This window comes from Polistes dominula, unplaced genomic scaffold (genome assembly GCF_049000335.1).
Source record: "Polistes dominula isolate Pdom_NZ unplaced genomic scaffold, Pdom_raw_medaka contig_83, whole genome shotgun sequence".
Lineage (NCBI taxonomy): Eukaryota > Metazoa > Arthropoda > Insecta > Hymenoptera > Vespidae > Polistes > Polistes dominula.
Window position 1 is genome coordinate 522,491 of NW_028301032.1, and position 15,419 is coordinate 537,909.

General features: G+C 31.4%; 2 protein-coding genes across 2 annotated transcripts; both read left to right on the plus strand.

Moving 5' to 3' along the window:
• The first annotated feature begins 94 nt into the window (after nt 1-94).
• Nucleotides 95-15,419, plus strand: LOC107073782 (uncharacterized). The gene is given in 31 exon segments (XM_089174369.1): nt 95-767; nt 850-1,295; nt 1,362-1,554; nt 1,644-1,994; nt 2,054-2,200; nt 2,264-2,413; nt 2,552-2,670; nt 2,744-2,933; nt 3,011-3,286; nt 3,354-3,469; nt 3,527-3,686; nt 3,689-3,718; nt 3,791-4,099; nt 4,167-4,426; nt 5,581-5,653; nt 5,724-6,271; nt 6,384-6,634; nt 6,946-7,207; nt 7,329-7,416; nt 7,495-7,571; nt 7,686-7,820; nt 7,902-8,042; nt 8,109-8,306; nt 8,373-8,569; nt 8,638-8,744; nt 8,814-9,028; nt 9,097-9,225; nt 9,287-9,441; nt 9,535-9,670; nt 9,754-10,573; nt 14,161-15,419. Coding segments are annotated over 30 exon segments (5,742 nt in total). The 5' UTR covers nt 95-559; the 3' UTR covers nt 9,829-10,573; nt 14,161-15,419.
• Nucleotides 10,438-15,419, plus strand: LOC107071042 (tRNA-specific adenosine-34 deaminase regulatory subunit adat3). The gene is made up of 3 exons (XM_015329698.2): nt 10,438-10,573; nt 11,745-14,066; nt 14,161-15,419. Exon 2 carries the CDS (start codon nt 11,776-11,778, stop codon nt 13,003-13,005), a length of 1,230 nt encoding a protein of 409 aa, XP_015185184.2. The 5' UTR covers nt 10,438-10,573; nt 11,745-11,775; the 3' UTR covers nt 13,006-14,066; nt 14,161-15,419.

Genomic DNA, 15,419 nt, shown 5'->3' on the forward strand with positions numbered 1-15,419 from the left:
CCGCGCTTATTTGCAGTTCCAGGTCTTTAGTATTATCTATTAATATTTTTGCGCTATTAATTAATGCCTCTTCATTGTCCCCTAACAAAACAATATCGTCCGCGTATGTCAACAATTGTGTTGTTCCGTTCAACTGTAGACCATCTTTTGTAAGAAATGATAGCGAAATAAAAATATGTATGTATGATTTGTAAAATGAAAAATAATAATTTATTATATGGAATTTCTAGGAATAAATAAGATTTGTTTTTGATTTCTTTTTTCTAAGGAAAAATAATATTTGCAATGGTATTTCAAATACACACAATTTATCATGAACAAAGACCATTACTTATCTCGAAGGAAGCGTGGTTTTATTCGTGATAGTTATGAGTAATATAATATTTCTAGTGTTCACTCACTCGGCATCCGTTTTTTCATTTAATGTTTTACCCGTTAACGTTTAACATTATCTAAAATAAAACAAAATAATTGACGCGAGTGAGATTAATCCTGAGTTTCATTAAAAAATGTGAGTTACACTACTGTATGCTATAATAAAAAAATTAACAACATTGTAATGACTTGTTACGTTGAAAGGTGCAATATGAAAGTTTTAATTACTATAATCCTTCATTTTCAACTGAGTTATGCATTCAAAAATTTATTAATCCTTCGAAATATGAATGACAACTGGACAAATTTGATATGCGCATCCAAAGACGACGGAAATGCACTCGTATGGAATATGCCATTAATTGATTCTCAAAATTGGACACAGAGCTTTGGTAATAAATGATTTATTTTTCTTTTTTTTTTTAACAATAAAATGATTAGAATTTGGTTAATTTTTTTTCCTCATACTTACAGATTTCTGTACTACTAATAGTCCAAATGAGAATTGTATAAAAGAAAGTAATTACGATTGTCCATTTCATTTGTATCAACAATGTACGTGGAATATAAGTCAATGGAATATTGGTAATACTTGGTCTAAACCAATGGGACCGGTATTGGATAATCGTTGGGAACATTTCAAGGAATATGATAATTTTAAATATTCTAACAATACATATAAATTGGATCGTATTGGTTACTTCAATAAAACCGATTCCGTCGTATTTTCCGTTCGTGCTGCTGCCGACGTACACGCGGTATTATGCGATGATGAAAACTATCAAAGTTCTTTTTGTTATTGGATCATTATCGGTGGATGGGAAAATACTAAGTCGATTATACGAAAATGTCCACAAGGTTTACCATCGAAATATCCATTGCCAGGAACTGATTGTTCTATAATGAGAGATAATAACACCGTAAGCATTTGAAAATACTTTTATCGTTATCAAAAGGAATTAAATACAATTCGTATTATTTAATAGGATTTTAAGTTGAATCCAAACGAATGGAAACACTTTGTATTAAAATGGAACAACGTAATGAGAAAGATAACTTTATATAATAAACAAAAAATCCTATTAGAATATGTGGATGAAAAACCTGTTCCAAATAATCACGATAGGTATTATTTCTTTTATAAAAGTTCACAACCGATGCTTATTCGATATCACATGTGTAAGTTTTCAATTATATTCTATAATCGATTATCTAATCAGGTAAAAAGAAAGGTTCTATACCATATAAATTGTTTTTTTTTATTACAGATGATTATATTTATACGAATGAATTAAATGCTGTCCTAACTAGTCCTAAAATACCTTACAAAAATTTATTCCTTTGTTTCGAATTTTCTATTGGTCTGTGTGAAAATTGTAAAATAAATATCACTATGATATTATTCAATGATGACGACGTTACTAAAGAAATAAATACACGAATTTATAAAGGATACGAAGGAATTCATGAATTAACAACGTGGCAATATGTTCAAATTAATACAACATTTTCATCTAATGACTATAAATATGTAAAAATTCAAATTACACCAATGATCGATGATAAGAATGATAAGGGTTTTTGGGCAATAGGAAATATTCGAGAGTGTCCTTCGTTAGGTACAAAATTCATACGAATTCATTTCAATACATGAGATAACTTAAATTATTTTTTTTAGATGCAACGAAAAGCAGTAAGTTGATCGTTTATAAGTTAAACAAAAATTCTTTTGATCCCTCTCAGCATAATGTATATTGTGAAAAAATGTCATACGAACGTAATCAAATAGTCAACGCTTTTCTAAAAACATCAGAATTCGAAAACAGTAAGTATAAATACAAAATGATAGATTTATGTAGTATTTTATATAAAATTATAATATTCATAGATGATTTTGATTGTCCAAACGGAACGCTATGTTCAAAATCTTGTGGAGGTATTCTGCAATATTTTGATAAAAATTGTAAAAATACAGTAATTTGTACAAAAATGGGTTGTACTTGTTACAATGGTTTAACGGGCGACCGATGTCAGAAACGACAGTTTATATTGATTGCATTTAATAACATTTATTTAACAAAAATTCTATAAATTGTACAGATTGTGATGCAAACAGATATGGATACGCGTGCAAAACATTAATATAAATTAGTAATACAAAAAAGTCATTTTTCAGTGATCGATGTACCACCACCACCTATTATCAATTTTATAAATAAAACATACCTTAGTGTTAGTCTCATTGCAAGGGATGAATATAAGGAAACGATAACCGAATACTGTTTTGTCATTCAAGTAATTAATTATTCATTATACGTTGTAAAATAATGGAAGAACAAAATCACGCAAGATAATTTATCATTTACAGAATAATAGGAACACTTTGAACGAAAATACCTGTACATATAAGACTGTATTTCCAAATACGACTACTTTAGAAAGTGATTTCAAATTTTTACAACCAGGGATAAATTATAATGTATCGTGCAAATTACGCGTTGGACAAGAGAAATTTATTATAAAAGGTTTAACTAACAATTTTATTACACCCTGCGATGGTACGTAATTTAAATTATATTTTCAAATACGATTACTTCGAATTTATAAAGTTTATTCATAAATTTGATTCATCCAGCTAGGGCACACTTTAATATTGAAGCTAATGATACTTATTTAACAATAACTGGCAATAATCCATTAAATAATAACGAAGAAATCAATTATTCATGTCCATGGTCTTGGTACAATTTGTTAATTTATCAACAAAATAATACGAATAATACAATTTATGAAGGAAATATCATTGAAATTCCCATGATATATAAAGTTCTACCTGCCACTGTATACGACGTTAAAATAAGTGGAAATAATACAAATATCTTATCAAAAAGTATTTTAACAAACGATGGGGGTCAGTGCACTTTTTACAATTATTTTCACGAATGTATTTGTAATTACAAAAATAATATTGTTCGTAGAACCTTCGGAAGTAACCAATGTACAAAAGAAACAGTCTGACGATCAAGTATACATAGAATGGAAACCACCAAAAAGACCAAATGGGAAAATTCAAACTTACGGAATCACGTTAATGGTAAATGAATTTCTAACAATCATACACTTATAATAATTTTTATCCTTTTTTACGTAGGTTGATTTTTATTGTGGATGTGCAAATTATGATCAATCTATCATCTCGAAATACAACAAGACAACAAATACAACAACGACAAATGTTACGTTTTCTAATATACCTGCATACGCAAAATATATATTAACAATTGTTGCATATAATTCGAAGAAAGGTTTGGAAAAAAAAAACGTTTTCTTATGAAAGCTACAGGTGTGTATAGGTGGTACAGATTCGAAATTGAAATTGAAGTACGAGTTGATTATTTGAAAATAATTCTTTCAGATATTCCAAGATCTAAACTTTCTAATTTGAAATATGAAAATAATCGAATTACTTGGGATAAACCAATAGATTGTACGACTATTTCAGGATCTATTGAAAAAACGAGATTAATATTTACAGGACTTAGCGAGGCTGTAAGACATCAAAAATATATAAATCAACAAACTGCATATTCATATTTCAATCTCACCAAATTAAAGTTAAACAGTTACGAAAAATATAAAGTACAAATTTTTCCTATACGAGATTATGGCAAACCCCATAATAATAGTGCTGGCGTGGAATTGATATTTACTACCCCATCGAAACGTAAGTTTTATAAGTTCAATTTCATTTGATTTGATTTTATTTAAATTGTGCAATTTTGTATCTTCAGCACCAACACCTGTAAGAGAACTTGATATATATGAATTCGATAATCGTAAAATGACAATTTCTTTAAGATGGAAAGAACCATTACCACCTAATGGAGAATTAGATCATTATATTGTTAATATATGTTACAATAATACAGATTGTTCATCGATTTCTGATTCAAATAACACGTATATATATGCTAATGAATTTTGTGTACTTTGGGAAAATTACATCTGTTCAAAAATCGTATTAAGGAAAAATATATATTCTACTATAACTGTATGTATAAAATATTATTTATTAGGTTGTTCGAGAAGTAATTTCGTTTTTTCCCGACAGAGGATTTAATTGTATCTTGTTGCACCCAAAAAGTCCAATTGATTCTACGCTGTAGTTTTTGATTGGTGTCCTTTTAAATATGGTGAGCAATAAACAGCATTGTCGCCGAATTTTACTTTTTTCCCTATAGCAAAGGTGAAAATGCTGTTCAAGCTAGAAAAAAATTAACCGATGTGTAAGAAAATGTGTTGACAGTATGCCAGTGCCAGAACTGGTTTGCAAAATTCCGATCAGGCAATTTTGATGTCGAAGATGCACCCACGTTCTGGAAGGTCGGTTAAAACTGATGAAGACACGATAAAGGCACCGGCACGATGATGCAAACAGGCGAAAAAAAACAGGTGAGATCGGCGAGAGGTTAAATTTATCAAAATCAACCGTTTATGACCACTTTAAAGGCCTGGGTTTAACCTCGAAGATCGGTATATGGGTTCCCCATATTCTCACGGAGAGAAGTTTGTGTCGTCGCATTAACGTCTGTGATTTATTTCTCAAACGTCACAAAAATGATTCATTTTTGTAATGCAATATTACTAGAGACGAAAAATTGGTTGTATATAACAATGTCAAACGTAAGAGATCATGCAGCAAAATAGATGAACTATCTCAAAGCTATTTGAAAGCCAATATCCGTCAAAAATAGGAGATGCTGTTTGTTCGGTGGGATTTTAAAGATATCGTTTTTTTGAGCTTTCACCGGATAAAAAAAAAATTAATTAATATGGAAGTCTACTGTCATCACACCCACAATATTCTCCAGATCTGGCACCTTCGGATTATTATTTGTTCCGATCACTGCAAAATGTTTTAGACGGAAAAACCTTCACTTAAAATGAAGAGGTCAAAAACCATCTCGATCAGTTTATTGACAGCAAAGTGCAAAACTTTTATGAGCGTGGAATCATGATACTACCAGAAAGATGGCAAAAAAAATTGAACCGGAATTGCCAATATATAATTTAATAAAATATTTGTTCTTTATATATAAATTGGCTTTTATTTCACAAAAATAAGACGAAATTACTTTCCGAACAACCCAATACATTAATAAATAAATATTTAGTAGAAGAGATGTTATACATACAATTTTATAGGTAACGGGATATAACAAAAATGTTAGCAATCCTGGAGAATCATCGACAATTATGTACAATCCAAAAAAAATTGGTAATTACGTATATAATATAATTATAATAATAATGCTTACCTTGATAAAAATGTGTGTTTCTTTTTTTAGCAACAAAATCAGATCCACCGAAAAATTTACAAATTAAAATTGACCATAAAGGTATAGTCATTGTAAGTTGGTGTCATCCTTGGAAAACGAATACACCTCTCATTAAATTTTTGATCAACGTACAAATAATTGAAAGTAATTTGAGAGAAAATAATTCGATATTCGAACAAGAAAAAGTATATAATTATAAAATAACGAAATATCAACGAGAATACGAATGGAGTATCAAATTATCATCTTCAACTACGTATAGAATAATCGTACAGGCTGTAACAATTGACGAAAAAAAAAGTCAATCTAAAAGTGGCACTATAAGTACGCCTAATTCTATAACTTTTGAAAATGATAAATTAAATTATACGGTTGAAAGTAATACGTCATTATTGTTAAAAATTCCAAGACTTTTGAACGACGTTAAAAATAGTAAAATATATATCATAGTAAAGGGTCAACATCCGTGCAAAAACTATACCAAATTAAACGAATATTTCAACGAATTAACGAATATTAAAAATAACGAAATTGCATGGTTAGCTGCTAGTTTTCCCGTAAGTTTAACAACATCCCTTCTCTTTAAACTTATGTTTTATTATGCCAATTAGTATTTAATATAGAAATTAATTAAAAAAAGAGTTCTTCATTGTTCGTGTCTCATGCCAGGCCGATCAATATTCCGGAAAAGAATTTTCTATAGGTGATAATCAAAAATACGAAGAGGGTATCAATTGTCCATTGAGATTGTACAATGTTTATACAATTTACGTGATTATTCAAGCAGAAAATATCACAAGTTTATTATCATTAACATTAAATCGTTTTGTATATGATACAAATTCCTACGTAATTTGGCCAATTTATCTCGTCGTTATACTCATCGTTATATTCTTCTTAGGATTTATTATTCATCGAAGGTAACTGACAAAAATTTTTCAAATTCTATTATTGAATTGTCCGGAAACATCGTGCCGATTTTGATGGAAGATTGAAATGTTTTTCAATTGAAGTTTTTTTTTGTTAAATTATATATAAGTGCCATTCTTTATCAGAATCTTTCTCCATCGCTAAGAATAATTTTTAAATTTTGTTTGTCCAGAACTTTTCAGGTTATTTTTAAATAAAAGGACTTTAATGTGCCGTCTACCAGAAATCGACACGAACTTTCCAAACAACCTAATATATTTGACAACATTACAATTATTAATATTATCAATTTAATTTTTAGATACAACGGAACAAATTTGATGACTAATATTTTTGCTTTGAATGAGACTGTAGAAACGAATGAAAATGTGCCTAAAATTAAACCTACGACACCGATAGTAGCGAAAAAACGTTCTTCTATTAATCAAAGCAGGGAAAATCTTTCATGTTTGATTAATAATACTCAATACGATGATTCAAGTGTGATGCCAATAAAAGTAAAAGATTTTGAGGATTATGTAAGAAATGCAGTTAAATCGGGATTACTAGATGAACAATATGAGGTAAACTTAAACAATTAAACTAATACGAAAAATAAAAAAAAATAAAAACGCGTGAATGTTGGCATAATCAAAAGAAGAAGTTCTTATTGTTTATATGATGTTGAAAATGATTTATTTGTAGTCTTTTCCAAGAGGCCAAACAAAGTCATGGGATTATGGCAAATTACCGCAAAATAAATCAAAAAATCGCTATGGAAATCTTATAGCATGTAAGTAATATTTAAAAGATATTTTTAGCGATTTGAATAAAAACATTTATTTATATATACATATATATGTATATGTAGATGACGAAACACGTGTGGTATTGAAGAAACTCGCTGATGACCCTTTCTCCGATTACATCAACGCCAATTACATCAAGGTAAAAGAGAATGATTTCATTCAAAAAAATCTTATTTCACATTGTAGAAACTTGTAATCGATGATAGAATGTTGTTTCCTTTCAAATGTTACATGGGGGAAAAAAACAATAAAGGGTTACAAAAAGGAAAAACGTTACATAGCTACTCAAGGACCAAAAGCAAAAACGATAATTGATTTTTGGCGTATGATCTGGCAAGAGAATGTCTTTGTTATTTGCATGCTAACTAATATAATTGAAAATGGAAAGGTTGGTAGTTCTCAAAACGAATTTTTGGTTAACCCTATTTAATAAAACTGTTGCGTTAAATTTAACATCGTTTGTTCTTAGACAAAGTGTGAACAATATTGGCCTGACATTGGTAAAAAGAAGAAGTACGGTGACGTGTTGGTTTTCAACTCGACTCAAAACATTTTCGCCGACTATACCTTTAGAATCTTACACGTAACGTGTAATGACGAAACCCGTAAGGTAAATCGAACTTTCGATGAGGATCATTTTTTACATTGTTTCAATAATCGTATTTTGACAATGTAGGTAGAACATTTGCATTACACAGCATGGCCAGATCATGGTGTACCAAATTACACACATTCCGTTGTAGCCTTTTTGAAAAAAATTTTAGCTAAAGAAATTGGAAATGGACCAATGGTAGTTCATTGCAGTGCTGGTATTGGTAGAACCGGTACAATCATTTTATGCGATATTTGTTTGAGACGTGCAGCAGCCGAAGGGGTAAGTCAAACAAAAATTAACAAAATTATTAAATGTTTCTGATGATGGGATCAATTTTTTGTATAGGTCGTCGACGTTTTTTCGGAAATGCAATCGATCAGAAATGAAAGAGCCAATATGGTAGACAATAAGCAACAATATTTATTCGTTCATTTAGTTTTAATAGATTGTTTACTATCCTTACCAACTTCTTTACCATGCAACGATGCATTGCCAACAAAAATCAAAGATTTGAAGAAAGATTTAAAAATACAATTTCGAAGGTAAATAACATTTTACATTTTTGTTTATGTGTATATAATAATAAATAAAATTGTGTATATGTTTGTAGATTACAAGACACAGCATGGCAAAACGAAGCTCTTAGGCCACCTGTTTCGCAAACTTCCTTGTCCGAATCGAATATAGCTAAGAATAGATATCCCGAATTAGTATCAAGTTAGATTATTTTTTCCTACCCATAATACATTTCGATAAATCTGTAATTATATTCGTATTTATTTGTAGACAAAATAAACCGTGTGTTTTTAAAAAGATATCCACCTCATGACGAGGAAAGTGATTACATAGCTGCAGTTTACGTAGATGGTTTCAAAGAACAAAATCAATACTTATCGAGTCAATTACCAATGCCAACGACATTTCGTGATTTTTGGAGAATGATTGCAGAATTAAATATTGAGCTCATCGTCGTTTTACAACCACCTGATCCTGAGGACCCAGTCAGTAATATCATTACTTTGAAATAACATTACAAATATGCAATAACAAACTTGATTTACTCTTTCAGACTTGTTGTCCTTTGGTACCAGCTAACAACGAATTTAAACCAACACCATATATTAATGTAATCACTAAAGAACTTTCAGAAACTGAATACTACGTATCTAATAAACTGATGCTTATTGACAATTCGGAGGTAATTGATACCAGTAGAAAATTTGAATATTAGAAAAAACAGACAAGAACTTTTTGCTTAGAAACCTACAAAGGAACAACCAGTTACAATATTAACTTGCAAACAATGGGAAGCTGGGAAAAATAAGGATCCACCATCTGCAATGGCTTTGGTAACATTGTGGCAAGCAGCAGGTCGAATTGCTAGAATCAATAGTCCTACAGCAGTTTTATGCCAGTACGATTCGATCTTATTTTATCATTCTTTTCTTCTTCTTCTTTTAAATAAATATAAAAAAAGATCTAATGGGTTAATGTATTATTTTTTTAGCGACGGTGTAACAGGTTGCGGTATTTATTTGGCAATGAGTTTTCTTTTAGAAAGAATAGCCATAGAAAGGGAATGCGATATTTGTTTAGCAATTAGAACGGTCAAACAATTTAGACCGGACTTTGTTCGAACTATCGTAAGTATGATAAATATTTTCATAAAAAAACTTACTTCTTATGTATATTTTCAGAATATTCATGAAAAATGTTTCTTTTACAGAAAGACATGGAATATTTGTACGACGCGGCATTAGCGTATATGGAATATTTTGAAACATATGCTAACTTTTCTTAAAAATCTAATATTACTACTAAACAGAAGATTACCCATTAAGATAATGACACGAACAAATAAATAAACATAGGGTCTTATATAAAACGGCATTTTCTAGGATTACCTGTACTTTGTATGTTTTGGTTCATCTTAACAACATAAATAAACATAAAAACCACATATACACAATAATACGTATATTGGTCCACCTAGTCGTTGGAAAAGAAAAAGTAAAATGATAGAAGTAAACAGAAAGAGAGACAGATAAAGGTTTCTCAACAAGCCTGTCTACTCTACTCTACCCTACCTTCAAACTTCGTGTCAGGGTTTTAAATTTAGCCACGAGAGTGCGTTCCAATCGTAAATGGAGTACGATAAACCGTAAGCTCTTGGAAAAAGATAGGCGTAAAGTCGACGTTCTTTAAACTCATCATACTGCTAGGAATCCCTTAACGTAGTTGCATCCAGTGTAACGAGATTCGACTCGCAATTGGTGTGTTTTGTTTCCCCCAGTGTGCATATGAAGTATTTTTTTGACCAAGGACGGGCTATAGTTGTTTCTTTCTATACATAGTCGTTATCGTTGTGTTTCGATTATTTTTTTGGTCATAAGTATCGTTGTCTTTGGTTGTGAAAAAAAAAAGAGGATAATTTTTTCTCTCTCGGAGAAATTTCATTTCTCATACGAGAAATTCAAGGTCGCCATTAAGCTATAATCAAACAAGGAACCCAACGAAGGAGTATCATCAATTCTTTTACAAGAATAGTAAGTATATTCTTTTCTCTTTTGCGTTATACACAATAGTTTGTGCATATTTACAGAGTTGGGATTTGCCAATCGTAGATAGAAGAATTATCTGTGACATTGTAGAATTATTATTACTATGTATCCTATTTACTTCCAATTGGATTCGTATATGTTCGAACATTTAGTTGACACGCGGTTAATTTCAAGGCCAGCAGACGTGGACATATTGGCCGCGTGAACTCTAAGTGCTATTCAATTCCTCTGATTATTATATTTTCTAACTATTCTATCAAATTGTACCGACAGATAGGTTTTTTTTTGTCAACTTATTTTTCTCGTTTATCTTCGAGAGATCGATTCGATGAAAGATATTATTCGCAGATGTAATAGAAACAAACCTGCATTACTTGGATTTTGTGCTTGGCATGTCGCGCGAAACCGCTTGTTGTTCCCTTTTCCGTTATATAAGAAGCACGCTTCACGAATGTGCCATAACACGGCCATCTTTAATGACATCACAAGTGGCGCGCTATTTAAATTTTACTTTAACCGACAATTCTCTTCTTTTTTTTCTTTCACGTTGTTCGATTATTTTAATAATCGAAATAAACACTCATCAAAATTATTACTGCGTTCAACCAACACATACATATTTGCGTAGGTTTCAATTTTGTCTCACATCAAAATCACTTGGAACAAATCATCGCGATAATTAACATCTTCTATTTTAGGTCTAACGTTGAATCATAGAATTTTTTTTTTTTTTTTGACGAATTAATCCTCGTGTAAAAAATAGATAAACTATATCGTGATTAAAAGAAGAAAAAAAGTATTATTCGTCGTAAATTTTTTCGCGAATAAGAAAGAAGAGACGAAGGAACCATATATCTTCTTAGCACGAGCAAACGACGTTACAACACAATTGTACTTAACTCTGACAATCGATCCGACCATGGCCTAAGTTGACAGCAATTTAAAATCGTTTCGACTACTTCGAAGCACGTAGAAAATACTCGGATTAGAGATTTTTTTTCTCGCAAACAGATCATCCCGCGCGGATTATCCTTTATATTACTTTGCCAAACATTTATATATACGAGTTTCCATCTTATTGTTAACTATCTATTTATAAATGATGGACGAATATATAAAACTTCTTACGAAAAATCAAGACAAAGCGTATTTTCAGGAAGAAGAATATAAAAAACAAAGAACAAAAAATGTCGAATACCACTGCAAGGAGTAACAAGGAATGTAAAATGGAATTGGTGAGAAGAACTTGGACACCTAAACCAATACTAGATCCAGAAATAACGAAAGATCTTCCCACGATTGACGCATATGTGGGTATACTGAAGGAAAAGAAGAATATTTCAACAGCTATTAAAAGCATATCAACTATTTTGCCATATTTCGATCACTTGAAACGTTGCTCGGCCAATAAAATTCTTCTGGCACCCGTGAAATCGTTCGATTTAAATGACGATAATGTATCGAATCAGAATAGATTAAAATCATTTCTAAAAGATAACAAATTTGATCTGTCTATTTTAGAAGATGATTTTCGAGTTATCAAAGTTCCAGAAACCAGTGCAAAATCTAAAACACAAGCTGCACGTGCATCGAAGATTTGGCCATTGAGATTTCATCCTGATCCTTTTCTCGAGGCTGTGATAGATGGTTCGATTTTCAACGAGGATCAATTAGAAGGAATCGAAAAGTACATGAACGTTGCTATAACAGCAGCTAAATTGGAAGCTATTGGTAACGATAATTGTAATGGTAGTGCGGTAATAGTAGATCCTGAGAACGATGGTAGAATACTTGCTATAGCTGCATCAAAAATTGATCAACATCCAATGTGGCACGCGTCTATGTTAGCCATAGATTTGGTAGCTAAATTGCACGGGGGTGGTGCTTGGAAATTATATTCAAATGAAGACATCATTGAAGTAACAGAAGATAAAAAGAATGACAATAATTTTGAGAAAAGAATGAAAATGATTAAAAGAAAGTACGAGGAACATGCACCACTTTGTTATCCGAAAACATTGTCCTCCAACGTAAAAATTCCAGCTGTTGAATCTTTCGATGCTAAATGGAAATTACAAGGTCGACGAAATAACGGTACTACAAAAGCAAATATCAATGTGAATTTAAATTCGAGTGAAAAATCTGGCCCATATTTATGTACCGGGTGTTGGGTCTTTTTACTGATGGAACCATGCCCAATGTGTGCAATGGCATTACTTCATTCCAGAGTAGGAAAAATATTTTACGGCGTGTCCAACGAGAAAACAGGTGTCTTAGGATCCAATGGGATTTTACACGCGGTTCCAGGACTTAATCATAGATATCAAGTTTGGAGTGGAATATTGGAAGAAACTTGTAAAGAGGTGTCCAAAGAAATTCAACGAAAGAACGTTGACGAATCACTTGTTCAAATTTGACTGACAATATTTTATCGAATATAATAAATCATAATGATTAATTAAAACCACGATGAGAGATAATAATACGATAGCAAGTGCAAGTAAATGAGACTAAAAAAAAAAAAAAAGAAGAAACGTGTTTTGTGCACAATCGAGTTGAGACCAATAATATAAGAATGACCTTGGTGCATTTGTATAATTTACAACGATTTTTATTTTTATTTTTTTTTTCCGAACCCTCAACATCTGCTCTTATTTCCTTCTTTTTTTCTTTATATTTTTCTTCTTCTGTAGATGAGGAGTACGTACATTGCATTAACATTTGTCTGCTTGCTTTCTTGTACAATGAAGCTTTGTATTTTCACGATTATACAGAAATTCTTACTTTTCTATTGTGTTTAAATTCGTTTCGTCTATATATCACCGACTTTGCATACTTTGTTAATAATAAAGTAACGAACGTGTCAAAGAAACACAAGATAAATCATTTTTCTTACGCCTTTCCACATGTTATTACTTATTTTCGCTATAGTACCATCATAAACACGTGTAACGATACGATGTACAGTAATGCTATTACGTGAGATGCAACTGAAATTAAATCTTAGAAATGTTGGCGGTGAGGGAAGGGTGGGGCGGGGGTGGGGGGAGGGGTAGGAGGAAAGGAAGAAAAAAAAAGAAGAAACAAAAATCAACAGATAAACTAAGCACATTTGTTAGTCATAATTAATTATTTATTTATAATACATTTTGTGTTGTAAAATCTTTCCCTTTTTGAATATTAGTATTATTTTATTAACAAATAGACGCGAGTAATCTTTTCGATGCATTCGTACACGCTATGTAACAACAATATATTTATTCCACGAACATTTGACTCTTCTTATAAGCGAATAGCGTATACATACGTAGAGGGAAACGATGACCCATCGAGTTGACTCCAATCAGTGAAAAAACTTAAGACACACGAGACACTTATGGGAGTTGAATCATTAACGACTCACCGGGAGGATACGTGTTGGCAAAACCAAAGTGTTGACTTGGAAAATTTTCGAAGATCGTAGCAATATATAAAATGGGTACACTACTCTGATATCGATCAATAAATATCATCGCATTATTCTCGAAACTAAAATGAAATTTGTGTATTTTTGTTTTTGTTTTCTGTTGCAGATATTGCCAGTCATCTTGTTATAAAAAGGATTTTGAGAAAAATAAAGGAGAAATAATTGAAACAAATATATAAAAAGGAAGTAAAGAAGTAGTGGGGATCTAGCAAACCTATAGAAACAAAATTCTCTCTTTTGCTTGATATCAGAGATAACGTTACGAGAAAATAATTAATCTGCATAGCAAACAAACGACGCGTTTCGCATATATTCTTTTCTCTCTCACTCTTTTATATTTTTTCTCATATTATTTGTCATAGTCATCGGTAGAAGTAGCAGCAACAGCAGCATCAGCAGCAGCAGCACCAACAGGTACCCAAGTAAAACGATACGGATTTGCAAAAGGAAAATATAAGAAGAATTAAAGTGAACAAGTTAAAAGACGGAGGAGACTTCCATAATATATAGAACAGAGTCGTATTTTGCTCATCAACACTGAGTGATTCCAATTGACGATCGTCTCGACCCTCGGGCTCTCGTCTTATTGGTCAGCCTTTTAATACGTTACGTTACCATTGGAGATCTGTTCTTTTCGAAAGAACATACGAACGAACTAACTAACTAACTAACTAACGACGGTTACACACTCATTCGAAAACTTTCCGAGTAGACAGTATCGTCAGACAGAATCGTCCATCAAATCTCTAAGTGGATCGATATCTTCTATCTAGTCAACTGATTTATCTTTTGAGTATTTATATAGAAAGTAAAACCGCTATTGGTGAAAAATTAAATCAACTAAATCTGTTACTACCTGTGTGTCTGCTGTTGTTGTCACCTTAAAACCAAATAAATAATATCGACTGAATGGCTATCTACTGGCTCCTGCTGTTTGAAAGACTTTGATTGTTCTTTTTTTTTCTTTTTTTTTTTTTTATAACACGTACAAAAGAAAAGAAATAATAAGATTGAAAAAAGGTGATATTTCATTTTGAAACAAAATTTCAAAAACGTAAAACCACCTTCTGTCACGTGAAGAAACAAAAACGTTTTCTCATTGTTAATCACAATTCGTGGAAAGGATATAAATCTGACGAGTGTCAGTGGGTGGTACCTAAGAGTACGGGGGAAATTTTGAACACTCCCATTTGGAAAGAGAGTTGTTAGTTTGTTTGTTTTTTTTTTCGTCAGCATAATGGAGCGAAGGATTTTGAAAATGTGGTGATAACGTGAGGAGGCAGAGGCCTTTGACAAACAAGACACTATCCAATGTGTGAGCAATAGTCGTTAGAAAAAAACGAAAAAAAAAAAAAAGCAAAAGAA